We start from the raw sequence: 24,750 nt of genomic DNA, 5'->3' as shown, positions 1-24,750 counted from the left end.
ATGTTGCTTAAATAATTTTATAGCTATGATTTGCCTGAATTTTGTCTCCAAACAAAATATTTCATTTTATTCATTAAAAATTAAATGGCACGAATTTGCTTTCCCAAACATACAAGGCTTATTTAAACAAAATAAAACGATTTTTTTCCTGTGGTAACTTTTACGAAATTCAGTTTTAATCTTTGTCGATCTTTAACCCTGGGATTATTTAATAAAATTCGTTTATCTTGAAGCTTTGTTCGTGTGCAGTTGCATCGTTTTGTTTTCAGAAACTTTTTGTAAGTTTGTTTGATTTTTGATCTTGTTGATGTTTATTTTCAGGGAAACGAATAAAAACTGATTCATTTTTATTCATAAATTCGTCACCCAAACCTCGGCTTAAATCCCGTTGACGCGACAGACGATTCGAACGTGATTGGTCACAAGCGACAATCACTCTTTTGTGACGTCACAATGTACCGAAATGGAAACGATCGGTAAACAGCCGGAAGTACTTGATAAGGTACGGTACCGATTCAACATTGGTCCAATGCTTCAGGTATGGTCTGGTGATGTTTTTTGTCATGGTACCTTATGTGAGTTTGGGAAGTTCTGTTTGCGATGAATTTTTTTGAAAGCGTTCCCGACCGCACGAATCTGGCTTACAAAGTCAGGGGGAATATGTGTTAGAAAGTCAATGAAAGATCTACTATTGTCAATTTTTTTATTACAACTTTATATGCACAACTAAGGACTTGGATATCGAAAGGCAGAAATCAGAATAAACATAAATAATTAAATGCAGTAAAAATAGTTGTTTTCTTAATGAAGAAAGCAGACAAGAAATTAACAGACGTTACTCCGCATGTAGAAGCTCTGTTTCACATTGTTGTCATTACAATTAAGCAATGAACATTTTACAATTATTTTTTTTCAGGTAATTGGAAATAATGTCCGTACTTTGTGCTCGTGCTATATTATAAGTTTAGTACTTTTAATTATGGATTAAAAGACGTTTTATCAATATTGGTAGTAGGTAGTTAAAATTAATAGTTGACTTTTCCGCTTAATAAAATCTGGATTCGTATCAATGGATAAAACTGTACTGCTTTGGATATTTCTGACGTTAATACCAACTGCTCTAGGTAAGTAAAAAAAGCAACACGCAACTTTGTATGAGGTATCCGTAAGTTTCAGCTACAAATAAAAAAATTCCATTGATCGCCTTTTTTATTTATGTGGACCGGGTTTGGGCTTAAGTTTGAATAAAAGGATTTGATTCGGGCCTGACTTCACACTCAGCTTAATTTGTCCCTAAGATGACCAATCGTTGGTCTTCATAAACGCTTCACGACTGATCCCAGTGTTGAATTCCTGTTATTAACTGATTAATTGTCAAACTGGCGATTCCCTACTACGAAGCTGACATGTGCAGCATACGAGACAGGCAATGATGCTTGTGATTTGACTTTCGACGGACTCACCGTTGAGTCTGTGTAGCTGAGTTGGCGCGAGTCCCGGAAAGACTCCTGTCATGTGTTTGAATCCCACCGCAGGCTAGATTTTTTAACCCATGCATTGCCAAATAGGAACGCTCAGCTGATTTGGTGTGGCGCATTTAATAGGCTTAGCGTACTATGGATTAATTTGATCAATTTTCGAGCCTAACTTTCCCCCCAAAATGGATCCAGTTGGTTTCTGGCTTGTACTTACGGGTTTGAGTGTAACATTTTCGCTAGTACAGATGATTGATCATTCTTTCTTTTTTTGCCTCGGTAACTTTGCTTAGTGCAACGAACAACTTCACTCGTGTTAAGGAACGGGTGACTTACGATGTCTGACTCATTGGCGTTTGGGTTGCAGTGAAAAGTTCAGAATAGGAAGTTGTGCCAGGGAACTTGGCACCAAGGATTGTCACAGGATAATAAAGAAACCAATAATGACGTCACGCGAATTTTCTACCCTTGAATGACGTCATCAAACAATGTTACAAGCACCAAACAACAAAAATATAACATGAAAAGAAAAAGAAATAATTTTGCATCGACCTTACGTAAATTTTCCCACTTTTTTATGTGCACAAAAAAAGTTGTTCTACAATTATTCAAAATGTCAAAATAACTTCTTATTATTTTCTACCCTTGAATGACGTCATCAAATAATGTTACAAGCACCAAACAACAAAAATATAACATGAAAAGAAAAAGAAATAATTTTGCATCGACCTTACGTAAATTTTCCCACTTTTTTATGTGCACAAAAAAAGTTGTTCTACAATTATTCAAAATGTCAAAATAACTTCTTATTATTCAGGATGTTTTGGAGTCACAACGTCCTGGGCGCCATTTAGTTCGGAATGTTGTAAGTCATTTGCGCTGATGAGACATTATAGGTCGAAACAGTGTGGACAGTCTGCAGCTTACTTATCATTGCAATGGCTTCATGCTTTGATATAGAATCGTATTTTTCCATTGTAAAAGCTAGGGTAAAAGGGTTCTAATTTATAACCTTTCTGTCATGCAGGTCAAGTGGTTTTATTTAACTACTCCCCGCTGGTTCCACGTCGAGGCAACACTTCATTTATTTGCGCTGATCTCTCCGGTGAATCATCTCGATCTCAGTTGTTTATTAAACGTCTCTTCAAGTGGAATGGCAAAACTTCAACCAGGGTGAGTATTTTAATACGAATGCCGATTCGGTGTGTTAGAACAGACTGTGCAACTTTTAACACTGATGGGCCAAATACACTAAACATGATAAGACCACACCTTTATATCCATGGTTGCCATACCGTCCTTATTTCTTAGATTTGTCCTTATTTTGAAAGCCAATGTCTTGGAAAAATGTATTGTACATATTTCTAACAAATATCCTTGTTTTTGTGGGCCTTTTTGTCTTATTTAAAAAAAATATTTTCAACAAGTAAAATCCCTGCTACAAGTCAAAGTAAACGTATAGACCTGAGCTGTCATAAGATGCACGAAGTATTTTCCACGAACAAGGAGTTGCTGGAGCAGATTGTTTCTGGCAAAAAAGACGGCATGTGATGTGTCATGGCTCGTATAAATGCAAAGATTTGTCAAAAAAACGTTTGTTTCGTTTCGCGCATATATTGACTTAACAGCTAATACAGAAGTAAATTAGCAAATAATTCTATCCGTATAGTTAGGTTGCAGTAAATAGCCCCGGACGCATTGCAATGCTCAGTTACTAATTAAACTCGAAATCGCTTGCCAGCACTGCAGTGAAATCGTTAAGCGGGCCACACTTCATTTAAAATCAAATGCTTCTCCTGCAGATTGCACACCCAATGTGGTACAAGATTCGCCTTCGGTAAAACAAGTTTTAAGGCGACTTACGACCCAGCCTTTGCTGAAAAGTATTGTAAAAGGCTTGAAAATTGAGAAAAACTTTCAATTTGTGTGGAGTTGATTTATTATTGTTGTTTAATATTTAGGGTTCAGTACAAAGTGTTCTCAATTTTACTGGGTTGGAATATTCATGGAACGTGAACCCCACTACTGCTGTTGGGGCTTATGGGTGCGGAAAGGGTAAAAAGAGGGTGACCTCGTACAAAATGAACGAACTAGGTAAGCAAATTATTTAGTTGAATATAGACTTAATACCAAATAAAACACCTACTACTTTTGTATGTGCTAAAAATATAAGGGATATTTGGTTCTACTTTTGCATAAATATAAATATTGTGGAGCAGCTTGTCACAGCCTAGCCCGGTGGTTCTCAACCTTTTTTTTGTTGCGACGCCTCTGGAAAAGTTTTCTGGACTTGCGACGCACCAGCAAATAAAAGTTAATGAGAAAACTTATTATTAAAGTTGTGTTTATTGATACAACAACAAAAAGCCACGAAACGGAACTATTCTGCGACGCCCTTGGAAAATTGAAACGACGCACAGTTTGAGAACTACTGGCCTAGCCTAAGTATGCATAAACTGTACTCATAGACTAATAAAGAATTTAGATTATAGCCTTACTGTCCAAAAAGTTTCTGGTGGTTAGCGCAACTGCCGTGTGATCACAAGGATGTGGGTTCTAGTCCCATCTCCGTTGCTTGAGTTTCCCTGGGCAAGAACAAATAACATCTCTGTCAGTTTAGTTTGTGTGTGAAATAAAGCTCCCTAGGTTATGGTTTTTAACCTTTCTTTCATGTTTATTACTTTTTTAGTGGTAAATTAACCTCTGAGTTTCTTTAGTTTTCTTTAAAGTTTCTGTTTTTTTGCATACCTCACAAAAATTTACCTATTTTTATTTACCCTTATCACCCACAAGAACCTCTGCCTCAGGGAAAGTAAAAAGAACAAAAAATGTAGCCAAACAGCCTGTTATTTTTCAGCAAAGAGTTGTTTAATTCGTGTTACAGGCCTTCTACGACCGGAAGCCTTCACACAAACTGTTGCCGCCGGAACTCGAGTGCTGATTCGTATGTTTCCTGCCCGATCATCGGATATAGAGAGTTTAAAACGGGTGAGCTGGTGGAAAGATGGACGAAAACTTCGTATGACTCGAGGACGGATATGGCAGGTTTGAAATTTTATTTTCATTTTTCCTCACAAAGTCTTAGAATTTTCAGCTCTTCCAGCAGTCTTTATTATACGAGACACCTTCATCAGGGTTATGTGTGTTTCACCGCCCTTTTTGCATTATAACAACTTTGTGTTTTCGATTCATGTCATTACCCTGATGAAGGTGTCTCGTATGTGACATCGAAACATCGGCATATTATTATAAAGACTGCTGGAAGAGCTAAAAATATGTTGATAAATTGTGCTTTGCAGCAACAGTTTATTCAAAGTCTCAGACATTATCTGACTTTAATTGTGGTCCAGTTTACATAACTATTTTGACCTGGACTTTGAGTTTGTTTCGCTTGGTGAAAGACAACATAGCGACACAATTGCACTAAAACAATCACCAAGTCGGAAATAGCTGCGTTGTGAAGCGCAAAACTGTGAAGGGCACCAAAGGTGGACAATGGCTGAATGCGTTGCAGCTACACCGTATTATAAAGCGTTATCTGACTGGGGCTCACAAGAAAGTGAGGTTGGCGCATTGTGGGTAAACCCGACTGGGGTGGGACGTTGGTAGGACCAGTCGAGGAGGCCCTAAAAAAAATCAATTTGTTTGAAATTATGTTGTTTAGGTTGAAAGTGGAGGACGTGTCCTCGTGATTCAGAACGCAACGCATCATGATGCTGGAGTTTACATGGCCCACAGACTGGATGAAAGTGTCTTCTTCGCTGCTGCAACAATCATCAAAGTTCGAGGTAAGTATACGATTTCACTGTATGAATGCGATCATATGCAATTCGACGTATATATACGTTGGTTAGAATTTTCTATGTTCTACCAGAGGAGAATCTTAATAAAAAAGAGAGTGTCGTAACAAGTAGAAGAGCTTAAAATCTAAATGGATAAGTACAACTGTCATAACAGACTACAGGAATCAAGTCTGTGTAACAGGGTGGTGACCAACGGATCTGTCTTCGCTTATCAATTGTACAAAATGCCCAAGAAAAGCGTTAGACGGTTTTGGAACCAAAATGGACTTTAGTCGTTCGAGTTTTAACGTTTACGTTCGTAGCGTGTCTAGAACTACTTAGAAACTGCAAAAAGTTGTTTTTTTACATCAAATGGCCCGACTGAACATCGTGCTTAGGGCCAGGAAAAAAGATCAATCACAGAAAATTCCCCTCAAGTTTTTATACTGCTATTTCTCCTACCCACCCACTCTTTAGTCAACATTATATCATTGTACCAAATTCCTAAAGTGTTTGTTGCTCCAGAAAGGCTTAATTCACCTTGGCCTGTCGTGTCTTTCATTCTCAGCTTTAGAAACTACTTTATAAATGTTTTAGATACACGCTTTATGAATAAACAATTTGACCCGATGAACTTTAAAATCTTAAGTTTCTATGCAACTTTTTTAGATTGTCCGCTCAACAAATGGAGTGGAAATTGTTCGAGACCTTGTCTGGTTTGTAAGAACGGTGGAAGTTGCGATGTTGAAAGCGGAAAATGTTTGTGTCCTCCTGGGTTTAGCGGAAAACACTGCGAAAGAGGTAAAATCTAGGTTTCCATTTATTGTGCAGCTAAGAAATATAAGCTTTACGACAAATTTGGGTGAAAATTTAAACGTTTGTGAACTGTTTAAAAATGTTTCAGCTTGTCCTTCAAGGCACTTTGGCGTTGATTGTTCGGTGACATGTGACAGCTTGACATCCGATGGCACCTGTCAGTCACTGCAGATGTGCCAGGTGTCAGGGTGTCAATGCATGTCAGGGTGGACTGGACCTGACTGTAAACAACGTAAGTAGAATCAAAGAGATACTTTATTTTTTCATTTAAGTTAGGGATAAAAAAATAATTTTCTGTTAATATTTGTGAAATATTTCTACAGCAAATCGAGTAAAATAACAAAAATACGTTTTTTAGCTTGTCCGCCAAATCAGTATGGTGCCGGATGTACTGAGCAATGTCACTGCAAGAACGGAGTTTGCAACAGATTCAGGGGGTGCATTTGCTCCCCCGGATGGTTCGGGCCTCACTGCAAGTCAACGGTTTCATCCCAAAACACATTAAGGTTTTAACTTACGAAACCAATGTGACCGGACAAAGATTTTTTCATTAAAATTTGTGCTTTGTACATTAAAGTTATTCCTGTCGGAATTGTAAGCGTTCCGAAAAATGCGCAAACTCGATTTTCTAACAGTAACGACTGTAGTGAGATTGAATGTTAGATTTTCTAAGATGAAATTACCACTAAAATGTGACCCAGTGTTCTTGCTTAGAACTGAGGATGCCATTATATCGGCGAAATCGATATTATTTGTTTACAATACATTGCAACACGAAAAACACAGATTGATTTAGGTGCACTGAAAGCTTCAGTTACTAAGTTGTGACCCAGTGTCAAGACAGGTCAAAATAAAATCTTTTTCATTTAAACTTACGCCCGGCCCGACTTATAAGTCTGCCTCTGGACGTTATCAAGCTGCATGGACGTTTCTGTGAATAATCAACTAAATTGGAATATATTTTCCACGAAACAGAATCAGTCCAGGAATTTACATGGAATAAATATATTTTGGCTAATTGTCATCTTTACTTTCTTATTCAAATAGAATCTGAAATCATATTGTTGTTTTCAGTCACCAAGACGACCAACCAGCAAGACTTCGCGTTCGAGAAAGACCTCCTCAGATTGTCGAAATCAGAGCAATTCCGTCATTCAAAGTAAAATAACCCTATACAGATTATTATCATTATTAAACTCAAACACGTATTAAGTGTTTGATACAATTTACACACAAATGGCCCAAACCTAACGAATTGTATAGAAATATTACCATATTTACTGGTACTTTTTAGTATTAGCCAAGTAATTTTTCTGTCTAATTTTGTTCAACGGCTGGTACCAATAGGACCTTAAATGCGTTTCTAGGAAACTATTTTTTATTTTGGCATAGTATAATATTGTGAAGCAAAAATAGATAAAGGACTTTAATTCAATAAAGTAAACAAGTATTCAGGACATGCAAACTTAGTGTAATATTTAGTCGTCATGAAGCAATGAATTAGAATCGTCTTGCCATAATAAGGTATTTCCACCCAGGGGGCTGACAGTAGTCAATGACAAAGTTGCAAAATCTCAAAACACACAACTGTGCTTCTTACAACCAGCCCAAAAACCGCAACTGCGAAGAAAAATTAAAAACGAGTCCAATTTTACGTCCTCGTAACTGCTTACAAAGACACATGTGTGTTAAATAATAATAAAATGGCCATTCACAACCCGCCTAACCAAAGCAACCCACAACCAGTGATATTAACTCGCAACTCGATATCAGAAACCAGCCCAATCGGGCGGGAAAACCGCCACCTTGGTAACACTGTAGAGCAGGGGTTCTTAACCAGGGGTACGTGTACCCCTTGGGGGTACGAAGCACCAAAGCAGGGGGTACAACATGCAGTATGAAATTATACGCTTTAGGCATATCTGTGAAGAATGTGCAACAAGTTACTTTGTTATATGTCTTTGACTGATTGTTTGGTGTGTTGTAAATATTGTTGAACTTGCAAGACTGTTTTAGTGCATGCATTCAACATGTAAGCTATAAATACACTTAGTTTAATTCCTATTATTGCAATTGTATTTACTTCCGTCGGCCATTGTAGACAGGGGGTACGAGAAAATTTCATGAAAGCTCAAAGGGTACGAGCGCTAAAAAGGTTAAGAAACACTGCTGTAGAGTGTAGACTGTAGACTTTCAGCAACCGCATTCGTAGTCTTAATTTAACCGTGGGAAAGCGATTTAAGCAGTCTGTATGCAAGTTGCAAACTTTGTAGCTCACCAATCGAACCCTGAATGCCGACCCACTGGCGCCCAACCCTTGCCTTAACATTGCTTCATTTGCATAAAGGTCAACCCGGGTCAAAGGGTCGAAGTTCACTGCTCAGTAACGGGGTTTCCCCTTCCCATCTCCGGCGAAATCTTGCTAAAGGTAAAAATGTTTTATCTTCAAACTAATAAATTGTTCTATGTTTAATATATAAATGACATGTTGTAGTTTTAAACCTTTGGTCAAGTTTTCATAAACTTGTAATAACGTCAAACACTTTGGAAATAAAGTCGCTTTTTTGTTTCATTTTGGCCAATTATATTTCATTTTAACTCATGAATAAGTAAGCTGTAGACAGGGCACACAGTTTTGACCTATTAAGACTCATCAGTGCATCTGGTGACAAGAGATCGGCCGCATTGGCTAGTGTAGCCATCCAACGACACTCCAGTTAGTTGGGAATAACAGGGTTAAAACCCATGCCTCACCTATTCTGTGCGATGCAATCTTTGAGCATCTTATGAATCTTTTTCAGTTTATTTATTCGAATCTATATATTTAGGTATTATTGTATCTTTTTTAGAGAGGGGAGCATAATGAAACAACGCCCAATCGGACGATTCAATTCTCGAATAGAACTACGGCGGTATTTTCACTCGGTGTGGTGTCGTTTTATCCGGGTCCGTACAGTTGCGTCTCGACCACCAGGGCCGGATCAACCAGAAAGGCTTTCAACTTTACCTTGGCCGGTAAGTAGAACCTCTATTTCATCAAAGTAACTAAGTACAGGTAACCTCGGTTAATCCGGACCCGATTAGGCCACAAAAATTGTCCGGATTAGGCGAAGATTCGTTTTACCCGGTGTCTGTTTTTCAAGGCTTACGTTATGTAGGCAGTGGTTGGTCTCTTCAAACTACCCTAAATAGGATCAGAACCGACCTAACAACAATAATGCAACTAAAATACACAAATTTATTGATACATTATGACGCATGTTGGCATTAGGTGCACAAAATGTAGTGTAGTAAGCAGCAAACACTTAGCAGTTGTTATCAACCACCACGTTACTGCAACATGGTTTGATGTGTAAATTTGCTATTAAAATGTAAAAAAAGTCTGAATTCGGAGATGTAGAAAGTACAATTTTCCCCGGATTAGGCAAAGAACCGGATAAACCGAAGCGTTTTGTTACGAAAAAATGTTTTGTACCTGACGTTTTATCCGAATTTGGCAGAGATCCGGGTTAACCGAGGTTGACTAAAGCAGTGATCAGCAACCACCGGTCCGCGAGAAGTTCGTTACCGGGCCGTATAATTTCAGGTTAAATGCTTTGAAACATTTTCCCCGTGCATCCCGGGGATGATATACTAATTTGGGCGTTTTTATTTTTAAGTATTTGTGTTTTTTGAATGCCGGTCGGCGATATAATTTCAGTTTTAGTAACGGTCCGCAGTGCAAAAGAGGTTGCCGACACCTGTACTGCAGTACCTTTTTCAACTAGAATTAATATTTTTGCCTATCTGAATTCCACAGAGCTCCCACGGCCAATCAGCGCTCCCGTTCTAATTCGTCAAGCGTCAACTCAACTTGTGATTGGTTTAAACAGCCGTCGGTTCAGTGGTGATGGACCAATCATAAGAACTGTTGTGATGTTTAAAAAGAGAGAGGACGAGTCATACATTTTCCCTGACAGGTATAACACTGAACTATCCTTTCGTTGGCGTTATATAGCCTCACCAAAGACTTAAATATTTTCACATGGGTTTGCAAGAAATATTGTTGCATTTAGACCTGTTGTTCCATAAATTGTTGTTGCAAATAGCCCTAAAATCACTGCGACCTGGATGGGACTAGCACATGTGCAAAATTTTGGCGCTCTTAAAGTTTTTGTCTTGAGTTTTTAATCATCTTCAATTTTTTATGAAACGCCCCTTCTCTCGTTTACAATGACTGACAGAAGTAAATCAAAATGTTGTAATCCGCATAAAATTCTGAAGCCTTTGTAGCCCCTTTTAATGTTAATTTGGTGATGTTTTATATATTCGACATGCATTCTAAACTCGACAAAAACTACCACTTTTTATAAACAGGACTGAAATGGCATTTTTTAACATCCAATCTTGTATAACCTACTTTATAGTAAATCATAGTACGCCAGGCCTATTAAAGGGGTTGTACCGAATCAGCCGGTCTCCCTATCATTCCCATATGGCAATGGCAAGGCATAGGCCAGAAAAATCTAGCCTGCGGTGGGATTCGAACCCACGACAGGAGTCTTTCCGGGAGTCGCGCTCTACCAACCGAGCTACACAGGGAGCTACACTACTAAGATTTGTCGATATGTATACCGTGATCGCTGGTCTATATCGACGCTTCAGGGCTGATCCCAGTATATATGTTTCTGCTTTATACTTACTACCTCTGGTAAATAATGACTTCAATTTTGCGTTTTATGGCAGGAGCATCATCTACAATGATTCGATCACCATCGGCGGGTTGGACGAATATACAACTTACAACTTCAGAGTTCTACTTTACAGAGAGGGCGGTGAAAGTGGCAGGGGTATACCCGGCCCAGTAGCTGACATCACCACTAAATGCGGACGTATGTTCATATTCAGATTTTTCTTGTACAGCGCAAGTTATAGTCGAATGGTTAGCGCAACCGCCTTGTGTCTTAGTGTTGTGGTCCTTGCAGAGTTGTAAACGGGCCTGAAATTTGAGCCCAAACCCGGCCCGAACTCGAAAGTACATGCCCAAAACCCGGTCTGAACCATGCCTATACACTGAAGCCTTAGGAAAGACCAAGACAACAAACACAATAGACAATCGGTCTTGAACAGGGCGTTTAAGGACTGTGTGACTTTAGGTCAGGTCCGGCAACTAGCTATACTTAACTGGTTAAATTTATTCAAAAAAAAATACTAACACAGAGTGTAAAGTCAGGCCCGTTTGTTTGAAGAAACCTAGGCCCGAACCCGGCCCGACTTACTACTCTGGTTCCTTAACAAGAAATGTTAAGTGACATTACCTTAGCCCAGTGGAATCCAATAGGTAAACACAATTAAAGTCGCCCACTTCCTAAAAAAAGTCTAAAAATCCAATAAAAATGTTTCGAAAGATTAAAAAACATATACGTCGATAAACCTTATAAGGCTATAGTACAGTGGTTCCCAACCAGGGGGGAATTTGTGTCACAATATTAATCTCTTACTGGTTGTCTGTCCTATGTTATATTGCTGCATTTGCCATGAGGAATATTACAGGCTATAGAGCTTTTAATCTAGAGCAGCGGTTCCCAAACTGGGGTCTGCAGTCCTTTTTAGGTCCGTGAAGCAATTTTGCGGGGTCCACGAAAAGGTTGACGTTCTACTATATTCTTATTTGGCCTCAGTTTGTGCCACTGAATAAGTTTAAATCGGAGTAGAATGAAAGATCGGCTTTCTCTAGCCTTTATTGCATGACAACTGTCAAAAATGCAATTGTTCGCGCACAATCATGATGTTTTCTGGCTTGTCTAGGATGTCACAAACGGTCTTTGGATTATTGTTATGCGTAATTTTGCATGATAAGCTAAAATTCTACAAATCAACTTTCGCTTTGCTAAAATACACATTCACGCTTAAGGACCGCGACTCTTCCATTTAATGGCAAAAAGACCGTTTTGAAAAATAATGAAAAAATTTGAAAACCACTGATCTAGAGTTTAATTTCTGTTCTAAGAATTACTTTAAAATGTTAATGTAAACGATATTTTAGCAAACTAAACTTGTAGGGGGAATTAGATTTGAATATCGACTAAAAGGGGCACAGGCCAAAAAAGGTTGGGAGCCACTGCTATAGTGGTTTGTAATGCCGCATCTACTTTTAGGCCACTTTCCTTGTTCCTATACGACTGTTGACTTAGCAATCTCTTGTTTGGGCCTTTCGTTAATTTTCCTTACATCTTTGCAGTGCCAACCGCCTCTCCAATAATCAAACAAACATATCCAATCAACAACTCAACCGTGTTCCTTACATGGGCAATACCCCCACGAGATACTCTCAAGGGCGACATCAAGGGATACACTATAAGATATTATCCACTGGGTAAGTTTAATCAGTTTTTTTTACTCTTTTTGCCTTCAAAGAAATTGCCATCAGTTTAGAACAAATGGTATTTGCGTATTTTGAAAAAGCCTGTGCACCAACGCAAAATGTATCCTGCGGTGGGATTCGAACCCACGACAGGAGCCCATCTTGGGCTTGCGCTTTTTATGTGAGCATTTATGTATAACTATGATCAACAAATATTTCCCTTGCAGCCGATTTTATCGTAAATAAACCGACGTTTCGACGTCCCAACAGAATAATGGCATATCATAAAATACAAGCACGTATAACTCAACGAAAGTAGAGTTGTAACCGGGCCTGAAATTGGAGCCTGAACCCGGCCCGAACCCGAAAGTACAAGCCCGAAACCCGGCCTGAAACCGAATCGTTTTTAAAAAGCCCGTTTTAGCCCGAAAGTTTGATTGACAGGCCTATACACCGAAGCCTCAGGAAAGACAATACAACAAACACAATAGACAATTGGCCCTGAACAAGGCGTTTTAGGGCTGTTTGGCATTAGGTCAGGTCCAGCAACCGGCTACTCATCTAGTTAAATTTATTTAAAAAAAATACTGAAACGAGCGTAAAGTTAGGCCCGGATCAAGCCTGTTTATTTGAAAAAACCTAAGCCGACATACATCTTTGATTCGAGCAATTTCGGCTTCTATTTCAGGGAAGAGCAATCGACGGCAGGTTCTTGAAATCCCGCGTTCCAATATTTTGTCAACCACCATCAAAGACCTCGTTCCGAACGAAGTTTATGGGATGCAGGTGAAACTCGAAAACTGTGGAGGGGAATCCCCGTGGTCAAGCGAGGTCAGGGTCACTATGGGTCATCTCGGTGAGTGACGAATTATTGAAGAAATTCTACAGAAATTTAACTTTGTTTTTTGAAACAGAAACATTGTTTACATAAGCTATTGCTACCAGGCATAATATCAAGTTTATAGAGCTCTTCTGGCAAATGTATTTTTATTCCGACGTTTCGACGTCCTATACAGGTCGTCTTTATCAGGGTAAATAAAATGAATGCGCGTCGTACAGTGCAGGATAAACAAAGGAAAAAATAATTAAACGCAAGCAACCTGTGATGTGTAAACTGTGCTGTAATGTAAAAAAGTGCCTTTCAAATAATATTAATATTCTACCCTCTGATCTTTAGCAAAACCAAGAGGTCCAAAACTGGTTTCCAGTAATCTTACTTCAACGTCCGTATCTTTTACTTGGACTACTCCGACCAACGCTCGCCCTTATACCATCGTTACATATGAGGTAGAAATAAGTTTTGCTTATTGGTTAAAATCACATTACATTCACTGTACCGTTAAATTGTTATTTTTTCAGCGTTTTTTCAGATACATTATTTTGAATGTCCTCATTTTGTAAAGTTAATTTTTTGAGTTTGTCGTCTTGTTTCTAAGGATTTTAACTTTTATTATGGCGCGATTTTTGTTCTATCTGTTTTATTAAATTAAACATATTTTTAATTCGACTTTCGGCGGGTTCACCACTGAGCCTGTGTAGCTCAGTTGGTAAAGCGCGAATACCCGGAAAGACTTCAGTCGTGGGTTCAAATCCCACCCCAGGCTAGATTTCTATTCTACACCTTGCCATACGGGAATGCATGGTGACCGGCTGATTCGATATTGCGCCTTCAATGTGACTGGCGTACTAATTATTTTTAATTCATTCACAGATAAACTTTGTGGAGGTCAACAACCCGTCAGCGAATGCAATGCGCATGCGCACAAACACCACCAAGTTGTCACGTGACTTTACTGAGCTCGTTCCGCACACGTCGTACGCGTTTCGTGTGAAGGCATTTAACCATGAAGGACCAGGAAACGACAGTGACGTTATCACCGTGACGACACACGAAGACGGTAAACCAAGTATTACGTAACGACTTAACTAAAATACTTTTTACGTCACGACTTAACCAAAATACTTTTTACGTCTAGACTTAACTAAAATACTTTTTAGTTTTTACGTCACGACTTAACTAAAATACTTTTTAGTTTTACGTCACGACTTAACTAAAATACTTTTTACGTCACGAATTATACACCGAACTGAAAGGTTTCGATTGTGTCATCATCCGATTGTTGCGCTGACGCTGTAGTGACGTCATCATTATAAAAGTATGACGTTATTCTGACGTCAGTATGGTAGGTATGACAAATTATCTACCATCAATATTAGCAAAAATGAATGAGATTGGAAAAATATAGGGATAAAAATTGCAAAATACAAACTAAAAAATTATTCTAAAGAACTCTTTTACAACATTTTGATGATTAAAGTTGTGCAAAGAACAAAATATTTAATCGCCTTCTAACTGGTTAACATTTTCTTGTTTCATTAGTTCCCTCACAACCTATCAACCTGCGCGTTTCGATGGTAACAACAAAAAGTCTCCTCCTGATATGGGATCCTCCGCAACATCCGAACGGAGTTTTGAGGACTTACAAGATTGAGATGAGAAGAGAAGATAAAGATTGGATGAGGATCAACAATCAACATCCCGGGAACAAAACCAACATACAAATAATGGTACAGTAAACCTCGCTTAATCTTCTTGACCCGTTTGGACCGAAATTTGTCAATTAGGTAGAGCCTTATCACATTACAAATTATTTGTACCTCAACTTTCGTTCGAATCAGGCGAAGATCCGGATTAACTGGAAAAAATCTTTCTACCAAAGGGTTTGAAAAACTACACAAGCTACCAGTTTCGTGTTCGGGGATTCACCGTGGGTAACGGACCATGGAGTGACGTCATCACCACCCGAACCAGGAGCGACCGCCCTTTGCTCCCCCCACAAATTATTGACGTTGACGTCATTAACTCGCAGTCTGTCGTCATCCGTTGGGCCCCACCTGTCTATTCGCCCTACGTTGACAATATGACTTCGTACAAAGTGATCTACACCGACGATCTTCGTCAAACTCATGAGCACTGGAGGTCGAAGGTAAAAGAGATTTTTTCTTTAGTGACGTAATGTTATGTTTCTATGGTGACGAAAGCGTTTGGTGACGTCATGAACTGTTTTGAAGTAAGTAACGGCGTTTGGTGACGTAATGTAATGTTTGGACTAAATAAATTTTGGATGACGTCATATTATGTTTTGGAGTAACTACAGGCGTTTGGTGACGTCATGTTCAGATCTGTCATGATTGATGAGGTCACGATATGTTTTGTTAAAACAAAATCAATGACGTCAATTTAAGTTTTTTGCGAATAAAAAGCATTCATGATGTCATAGTTTATGTGGGTTGTACGTGGGAGGCTGTTGATGACGTCATATTGCTTAAGGTGGTAGATAGAAACGACTTGATGACGTAATACTTTCTACAGGTTGTAGATGGAAGTGAATTGTCGATGTTGATTGAAGAGTTAAGAGTCGATACTGTTTACGCTTTCAAGATTGCTGCAAAAACTTTACACTGGGGGCCTTATTCTGTTCAAACCACCAGAAGAACGAACAAATTAGGTGAATATGTTGTCTCTTTGTTTTTTATTTACCCTTTCCGATTTTTTTGAATCTTTAAGCGCTAGACTTCAAAAGTTTTCTCCAGAAATTGCATATTAAGACTGTAAATTCAGTTGTTTTCTTTTAAACTATTTCACCAACAAATATTTTTATCGTTAGTTGATCAAAAAGAATATTTTCTTGTATTTAAATGACAAAATGAATTTAAGTTCTATTTTATCAGGCTTACCGCCCGCACCTTATGACGTAAAAATCTCCAATGTGACGTCATCAACGGCAATTGTGACGTGGCATGTCCGATCGGCGTTCCACATCACCAACGTTAAGATTCGGTTCCTTAGCTCCGGTTCTTCACCTCTTCCGCAACCGATTCTTGAAGAAAAGAATTCTGTTTTCAAGGTAGCAAAGCTACATTATAGATTGAAATTTTGCCAAAAAGAGCATTTTTGTCAAATTTTTGACCCATTTTCGACTTAAAAACGCAGTGAGCCTTAATATCTCCGGTCGTTTGCTAAAACTTTTATGTTTTAATAAGTTTAACAAGTTCAAATTATCAAGTTTATAAAGCTCTTCTGGTAATTGTATTTTTATACCGACGTTTCGACGTCCTATACAGGCCGCCTTCATCAGGGTAAATAACACTGAATGCCACTAGTACAGTGCACGATAAACAAAAGAAAAAAGAATAAAACGCAAGCACGTCACAACGCAACGAAAACACCGCGCGATAACGAATGATTGGGCCTCTAATCTTTGAGCAGGTACCTTTAGCACGCTGAACGCATCACGTCTGTTTTGATGTTTATTGTGTTTCCCTGTTGGTGACAAAGTTCAAATTATTGTGTCATGAAATTGCACATTAGGAATAAAAAACCCTTTATTGCAGAAACTGACCGGTTTGACGCCTGATACTCAATATGAAGTAGAAATTATGGCTGGTAACTACGTCGGTTTCAGTTCGTCCAATCCTGTTCTAAGATTCAAAACCGAAGCTTCAGGTAAGCGTGCCTGTTCTGTTGAATTTTATGTAGCAAATATTACATGTTCAAAGTGCTTGACAAGTCGAATAGACACATGTTTTAGTGACGTCTTAATGAGTTTTATTGTGTAAAACCAATTTCGAAGTTATTACCCATTGACTCTAAAATTCATAACTGGGATCAGCACTGAAGCATTCATCCAAACCAGCGATCACGGCACACTCATTAATATAAATCATCATATAAACAGACCTGTTAAATTTATTTACCGAATTAAGCTGGCTACAAAGCATTCCCACATATTGCAAGGCACAAACATACCTCCTTTAATATGCCTGGCGTACTATAACCCCATTATAAAAACAAATTTGAACATTATATAATATTTAGTTAAAGTTTCTTTTGGTGCCATATGGACGGTCTTATAAAATAAACAAAAATAAATAAACCTCTCTAAGTAAATCACAGTACACCAGGCCCATTAAAGGCGTCATACCGAATCAGCCGGTCACCAAGCATTCACCACCATATGGCAAGGCGTAGGCTAGATAAATCTCTAAATCTCAAGTATTCAGGCTTCAGTGATACTGTACATAGTTGTATAAGCTATAGCCCGAAACCCGACCGAAACCCGACCGAAACTTGTTTTTAAATAAAGTCTAAATTGGGCCTGAAATTTTGTTTACAAAGGTGAAATTATGACTTAAATGAGCCCGAGTGTGTAGTCAGGCCCGAATCAAGCCCCTTTTTTTTAAAGAAACCTAAGCCCTAACTCGAATCAAAAAGCCCGGCCCGACTTACAGCTCTGCTACAATATTACTAATCTTTTTATGTTCAATAGCTGAGGTTGAAATTCCGGACTTGATTATTCCGAATCCTGATAAGCAGACTCGGATATATCAGATTATTTCAGCCGTTGCTGGTGGAATTGTTTTAATCATCATTATACTGTTTGTTTTTATTCATTGTAGGTAAGTACATGGATATACCATGTTAAATCTAAACATTATAAAATACCATGTTAAGTCTAAACATTATAACTTTCAAAGTAATTGTTTGTTTGATATCTTTTTTTTTAATTTTGGTTTATTTCTTATGTTTTTCATGTGTGTTTTCAACATTTAATTTAATTTATGTGTTTATAGCGCATTATTAGAATTTTATAGATGTGTTTTTAAACGGTTTTTACATTGTATTGCCTTATTATTAGGGATAGGACGAGCCGAGCCAGAACCCGAGTACTCGGTACCGAGCATCGCTATTTTTGATGCTCGGTGCTCTGCCAAGCAGTTGCACAAACTGACCCGAACATTAAATTTGCATATTCATGCCCTGCTAACATACGAAACTAGTGTTCGAAATCCAAGAACAAAAATGAATGTTTTTCAAATGCGTAAGATAGTGTAAAGACGCGTACTTTTGGGGCCTGTACAACTGACATAAGAGGCCTCAGAAAGATAGCGTGGAATTGGGAATGTTTGTGATGTCACAATGCACTGAGCATTAACGTGAGATGCTCGGTGTTCGACCAAACAGAACATTTGCAGTTTTGGCACATTCCTACGTATTAAACGTTAGAAACTTTCAATCACAAAAATTTTATTTGAAAACATCGTTATCCGGTAGAGGTCGCCAGGGAGCACAGCGTCCGTGCCCTAATCAGTTGGAATTGGATTCAGTTTCAACCAACAACCGACTTTCAACGTTCGGATCTTCATCACAAGGTGGCGGCATAAACTCACGATCGGGAACTATGCTTTCTATCCATTCGAAACATTCAACGAATTCAAGATGTCCTTCCACCTATTCTGGCCAGGTATACATTACTGTGAATTTTTTTGGGTTTATTTTGATTGTGCTTGAACATTTGAGGTTGAATCGTCGCTAATTACCAAAGATTACTTACTTTCGAACTCTTATCATGTAATGCTTAATAATAACGGCGTAGATGTAGCGCGTTCGACCTTAATTCAAAACATAGTTGTAAGCATTCACTGAAATTGAGGCCTGAAACGTGGTCCAAAACCGATATTTTTCAAGCCCAAATTTAGGCTTTAAAGTTAATTAAATTGGCGCCCGTATGAGGTCGAGTGAAAAGTACCAGAGCCGCTTCTAGCCCGGTTTGTTCAAACCAAAGCCCCGAACCCAACCCGAAATGTCCAGTCCAACATACAAATTTTATGTCCCAATTGCGTTCTTTTTTTCGCTTTTTTTAAAAAAAAGTTTTTATTTTCGAGGTGGTGGTTTTATCTGTTAAGACTTGGTCAACCTTTTAGCTATTGTTTGCCGCAATATATAGGTTTATTTTTTCATTAACGGCTTAGTCTTAACAAAGTTTCCTAGCTGAAGGTGCCTGTTTTATAAACATTATGTTTCTTTCCGAGTTTGGAAACGTTTTTTTTTTCCGGCTAAATCAGTTCGCTTGCGTATAAAAAACAAATATATATTCGCTTATGCAAGCATCTTCAGTGTCTAAAAAGGCATCACAAAAAGGGATTAAAATTAGACAAGGCATCTCCGATTTCATTCCAATCGGAAAATGTATTTTCTGGGCAGTTTAACAGCCTAGCCATGGGAATTTATTAACGCACTAACCACCAGCAGTTTGTGCAAAACGCACTAACCACTTGTTTTGTGCAAAACGATTCAATGACAAAGATCAATATTAACAAGTTAAAAGTAGAGTTTATTTCGCTTGGTAAACATAGCAACACAATGACACTGAACAATCACCAAGCCGGAAATCACCAAGCAAAACAGTGGAGGGTACTGTTGATGGATAAGGGTTAAAAACGCTATAGCTACATTATAAAAAAACGTTATGTCGTGTATTAACTTACCGGTCACCCACTGTTCGCAGATCTTTCCCGAATCGCTCATCCTACCTTGGGAGAATATTCTGTTCGAGGATATTCCGCTCGGTGTTGGAAACTTCGGACAAGTCGTGAAGGCGGTTGTGCAGAAAGATGGAAAGATTATACAGACTGCTGTAAAAATGCTTAAAGGTAAACTCACGAAATTAAATCCTTATTTTTCTTGTTAAAGGGAAACTTTAATGATATATTTTGAAGGATTTAAATAATATATCAAAAACTTATTGTAACAAAACTGTCTAACAGTAGTGACGTTACAAAATTATGACGTCATAAGAGCATTGCTTGATACCTTAAAATGGAGTTGTGGTTTTTCTTTCACGCTGAAGGTGTTATACTTATATATGAGTGTGCCGTGATCGCTTGTCTGCATTCAGAGCTGATCCCAGTTATGAATTTATGTTCAAATTGCAGCATATGTTCAAACTGATTGTGTTTTTTTGATTAACTAGTTTATTTTTTCCAGTTGTTTATTAAAAGTCATCTTTTATATTACAGATGGGAGCACATTGGATGATAAAAGGGATTTCCTTGCTGAACTTGACACTATGGTGCGAATCGGCCATCACAAAAACGTCGTGTCGCTAGTTGGCGCATGTGAGCACGATTACGCAATGTACCTTTGCACCGAGTTTGCCCCGAACGGTAACCTCCTCCAGTTTCTCCGTAAAAGTCGTAAAGCGGATGATTCAGACGGTAGTTATACGACTTTGTCTCAAACTCAATTGCTTCAATTTGCATCTGACGTTTCGCAAGGAATGTCTTATCTGAGTGAAAAACAAGTAAGTTTAAGTCGATTTTACACTTAATCACAAATTTCTGTAGTAAGATAGTTATACAATCCTTACTTCTGTGAAGGAATAGAACCGTTACATGATAAGCTACAGACAGTGCACACTGTTGTTTCAAACCACTGCATTAAATAGATTTAGTGAGGCATGGGTTTTCAGCCTTTTACTTTCAACAAACTGGAGTTACGTAGTTATTAGGGATGCGCCGAGTCGAGCCAGAACCCGAGTACTCGGTACCGAGCATCGCTGTTTTTGATGCTCGGTGCCTGGCCGAGCAGTTGCGCAAACTGACCCGAGCATTAAATTTGCATATCCATGCCCTGCTAACATAAGTAACTAGTGCTCTAAAGGTCGTCTATGAACAACAACGAATTATTTTTTAAATGCAGTAGATGGTGGAAAAACGCGTACTTTGTGGGCATGTACAGCTTAACAAAACACCGCCGGTGACGTAAGAGGCCTTGTAGAGCTAAAACGTAGAAAGAGGATTTTTTGTGACGTCATAATGCACCGAGCGTGCTCGACCGAGCACCGAGCATTAAAGTGAAATTCTCGGTGCTCGAACAAACAGAACATTTGCAGTTTTGGCACATCCCTAGTAGTTATGGCAAAGTCTTGTCACCGCCTGTACTTAAGCGGTCTTAAATGTCTTGTACAAGAAAAAAATACAATATATTTATTTTTAAAACTGACATATCCGATTAATTGCAACTCCAAATGGCTAGGTCATTTGTGCCAATTAGCAGGTTTTCCCGATTATCCGGATTTTATTTAAAGAGTGCACATTGTTTTCAGAAATTCATTTTGCACTTCCCAACCGAAATACGGTTTTAAATCAACAATTTCGTCGTGATTTTACCTCGGCAAATCTAAATTTTGTGATAAAAGTATTTTTTTGCAAAATTCCCGCTTCGGACTCTAATTAAAGACCCGGTTAGAAATCTGTTGTGACATGTTAGTATGACGCAACCTCTGCCTCTTATTAATTTAGCATAACGTTTGTTTTTGGTACAACCTTTTTCAGTGTCTACGTCAGTGATTTTCAAACTGTGTGCCGCGAAATATTCCCTGCTTTAAAGTGCAAACATTCCCTGATGTTTTAAGACTTCATGACAAAATACTAGTGTGCATGACAACGCTCATATTTTTGCAATTGGTAATAAAAAGCGTCCTTACTCACCACAATAAAGTTGAAAATGGACATTCGTTGAACATCTTTTGTTATGTTTACCTGTTAAGTGTGCCGCAGAAGAAAATTTTAGTTCTTTAATGCGCCGCATACTAAAAAAGTTTGAGAACCACTGGTGTACGTATTTGAACTGTAAGCCTTCTTTTTCAAATAACTGTACAAATTTGCAGCTGATTCACCGTGACCTCGCAGCTCGCAACATTTTACTGGGAGAACATCTCATCTGTAAAGTGGCTGACTTTGGGTTATCTCGTGGTGAAGGAGTATACGTGAAGAAAACCGTTTCTCGTCTTCCTATACGCTGGATGGCAATAGAGAGTCTTAATTATAATGTGTACACATCGAAAAGTGACGTGTAAGTTGAAATCGTAAATATTCTGATTTTTTGTTTTTCTATTTGAATAAGGATTTGATAACGCCCAATGAAAAGTATATGTTACTGTGCTTGTATACAATTCAGAATCACTTTCAATTAAGGATAGTGCGCCAGGCACATTGAAGGCATCATACCTGATCAGCTGGTCACCAAGCATTCCCATATGTCCAGCGTACAGGGGCAAGAAAAATCTAGCCTTGCCATATGGTGACGAATGCTTGGTGAAGTAGCTTAAAAAGAATTATGTTGTTTTAACTGAGGACTTTAACACCAGGTGGGTTTTCTTTACTGCATTTTACATACATTTATTCATTGTTTTGCAGCTGGTCTTTCGGGGTCCTTCTTTGGGAGATTGTCAGCCTCGGGGGAACTCCTTATTGTGGGATGTCGTGTGCTGAGCTTTACGAAAAACTTCCGACCGGTTACAGAATGGAAAAACCTATCAACTGTGACGACGAAGTGTAAGTTGATGTTCTATTCAAAACTAAAGACAAGTGGCAACTGAGTATTGAATCATAGGTGGAGCGGGCTTTTAAGGAAAGGGAATAGAAAGGACAAAGACCCTTCCCATCAAAAAGGCTTTTTGTCAGAACTATAGAAATGACTGATTTTTGACATAAAAAGAAAATACAAAAATATACATATAGAATGACAAATATACCCATTTGTTTTTCAAAACAAAACTTACGTTAATTTTTGTATATCTTGGGCTTTTTATAATATTTTGTCTGTTATGAACTGATGCAATTTTTTATCCACAATTTTACGAATACTTGTCAAACATATTGTTATGTATAATTTTGACATTTCAGTTATGCTCTGATGTACCAATGTTGGAAAGACCGGCCTTACGATCGTCCAACATTTTCTCAACTCTGTATCGCCCTCGAGCGGATGTGCGACGCTAGATCAAGCAGGGTAATTTAACAGTACTGATGTTTTTCAATATGTTTCAAAATAGCGGTGCACAACTTTTTTGATTTAAAAAAAAAAAACTCTCTTCGTTTTTAATATTGGTCTAAAGCAGTGGTTCTTAACCCGTGGTACGCGTACCACCAGAGCTTTTTAGGTAGTACGCGAATAGCTTTCTATCATACTGAATTTAAGTCAGATCAAATACAGTAACTCAAATGACCTAACTGATCAGCCATGATTTTTTTGACCGAACCCGTGTCTTAGACATGCTTCTGAAATTGCTAAGGCCTTGCTGGTTTCAGAAATACCAGCCTGGTCTAGAAAAGTAGGCCTATTTCTTGGTTTACCCATTTGAACAGGGTTTAGGTGGTAGGCAGCGAAAGAAATAATCGTCAGGTGGTACGCTAACCATATAAGGTTGAAAACCACTGGTCTAAACTTCAAACAGTGTACAAAAGGGTTTGGGTGTTACAGGCCGAGTATAAGTGCCCCCCAAGCTGAGACTTTTAACCTAGGCTCAGTTAACAGGGTCGTTGGTGAAATAAAAACCTATGAAAAATATATATATACTAGGTTGTGCACCACTGAATTGGACTAAACATGGACTACTGATGAATAATATTGGCATTTATTTTTGGTAATTATGATTTTTATTTGTAGAATTACGTCAACACCGCCATATTCGAAGACTTCAAATTTGCCAATATCGACGTTACTGAAGAAGAAGGATAATAACTTGTCTTGAATTTGAGAAGTAGGCTACAACCAAAGCCAGTGCTTTCAACCAAGATGAACGACTATGTAGGGACAGTGCTTGTGCAATGATATGGAATTTTAACTTGTGTTGTCTCGTGTGTTTCTTTTGAATAAATCTAAAGAACAACAATTGGTTGGAATTGTAAAAAAACAACAGCGACAAGACAATCGCTTTTTCCGCACATTAAAAAAATGCTGCCAAAATGTTTCTTAGATACTGCATTTATTTATGTTTATGCCTTTTTTTTTCAATGTAATATGTTCCAAATACATTTGATTAAGATAAATGTAATACATGCTTTGACTTACAAATTATGAACAAGCTTACGAAAAGGATTGTGTTTTTTTACAAATTTAAATACCGTATTTTGGAAAAAAATATGATTTCTATGATGCATGACTAATCGCGAATAAAATCTGCCGAGTCATAAGAATATTCTGGTTGTTTTGATTCGCAAAGAAAGAAAGAATTTACAACAAAAACGACCAGATTGGAGTATTTTGATAACTTTCAAGTCAATTTTAAGCAACATACACTAGCTTGGCATGTTGTAATAAACCACTACTGAACAGGAAATGAAATAATTCTTGTTTTTTTAATGTTAAATAGACAATTAGTACGGGCAAATATTCTTTGTGTTTTGTCAATTTTTGTTTCGCCTAAATGTACTTTTCTTTTCTGGTAGGTCTACAGTTAGTTGCCAATAAGTCAACTGAGGCTTGTTATAGTAGTTTCTATCGTTGGGTGGAAGTTTTGTGTCTAGACAACAGACATATCACATACGGAACGATTTTTATTTTTAAGTGATTTTGAAACTTTTTAAATAAATTTTTAAAACGCTGGGCTACCCCAAATGTTCCAGCAGTACAGGGTTTTGTAGGTTTAAACACTTATTTTTCATTTGTCAACAAGTACAGTTTAAATTTCCTGCTGTGTATTTCCCA

General features: G+C 38.1%; 1 protein-coding gene across 1 annotated transcript; it reads left to right on the top strand.

Annotated features, from left to right (window-relative positions):
- Positions 1–1,069: 1,069 nt before the first annotated feature.
- On the top strand, positions 1,070–24,195 carry LOC145222438 (angiopoietin-1 receptor-like). Its single transcript, XM_080088562.1, has 30 exons — positions 1,070–1,124; positions 2,503–2,648; positions 3,437–3,569; positions 4,360–4,520; positions 5,140–5,263; positions 5,927–6,058; positions 6,162–6,305; positions 6,432–6,579; positions 7,148–7,232; positions 8,421–8,501; positions 8,923–9,088; positions 9,873–10,032; positions 10,799–10,944; positions 12,294–12,428; positions 13,105–13,272; positions 13,594–13,703; positions 14,128–14,314; positions 14,797–14,984; positions 15,137–15,403; positions 15,790–15,925; positions 16,149–16,324; positions 16,812–16,923; positions 17,747–17,876; positions 18,532–18,721; positions 19,766–19,910; positions 20,277–20,560; positions 21,929–22,113; positions 22,458–22,595; positions 22,947–23,052; positions 23,710–24,195. Exons 1-30 carry the CDS (start codon positions 1,070–1,072, stop codon positions 23,779–23,781), a joined length of 4,410 nt encoding a protein of 1,469 aa, XP_079944688.1. The 3' UTR covers positions 23,782–24,195.
- Positions 24,196–24,750: the final 555 nt, after the last annotated feature.

The sequence above is a fragment of the Phallusia mammillata genome, chromosome 4 (genome assembly GCF_965637545.1).
Source record: "Phallusia mammillata chromosome 4, kaPhaMamm4.hap1.1, whole genome shotgun sequence".
Lineage (NCBI taxonomy): Eukaryota > Metazoa > Chordata > Ascidiacea > Phlebobranchia > Ascidiidae > Phallusia > Phallusia mammillata.
Note: the sequence above shows the minus strand (reverse complement) of the source record. Positions and strands in the feature narration are given on the sequence as shown.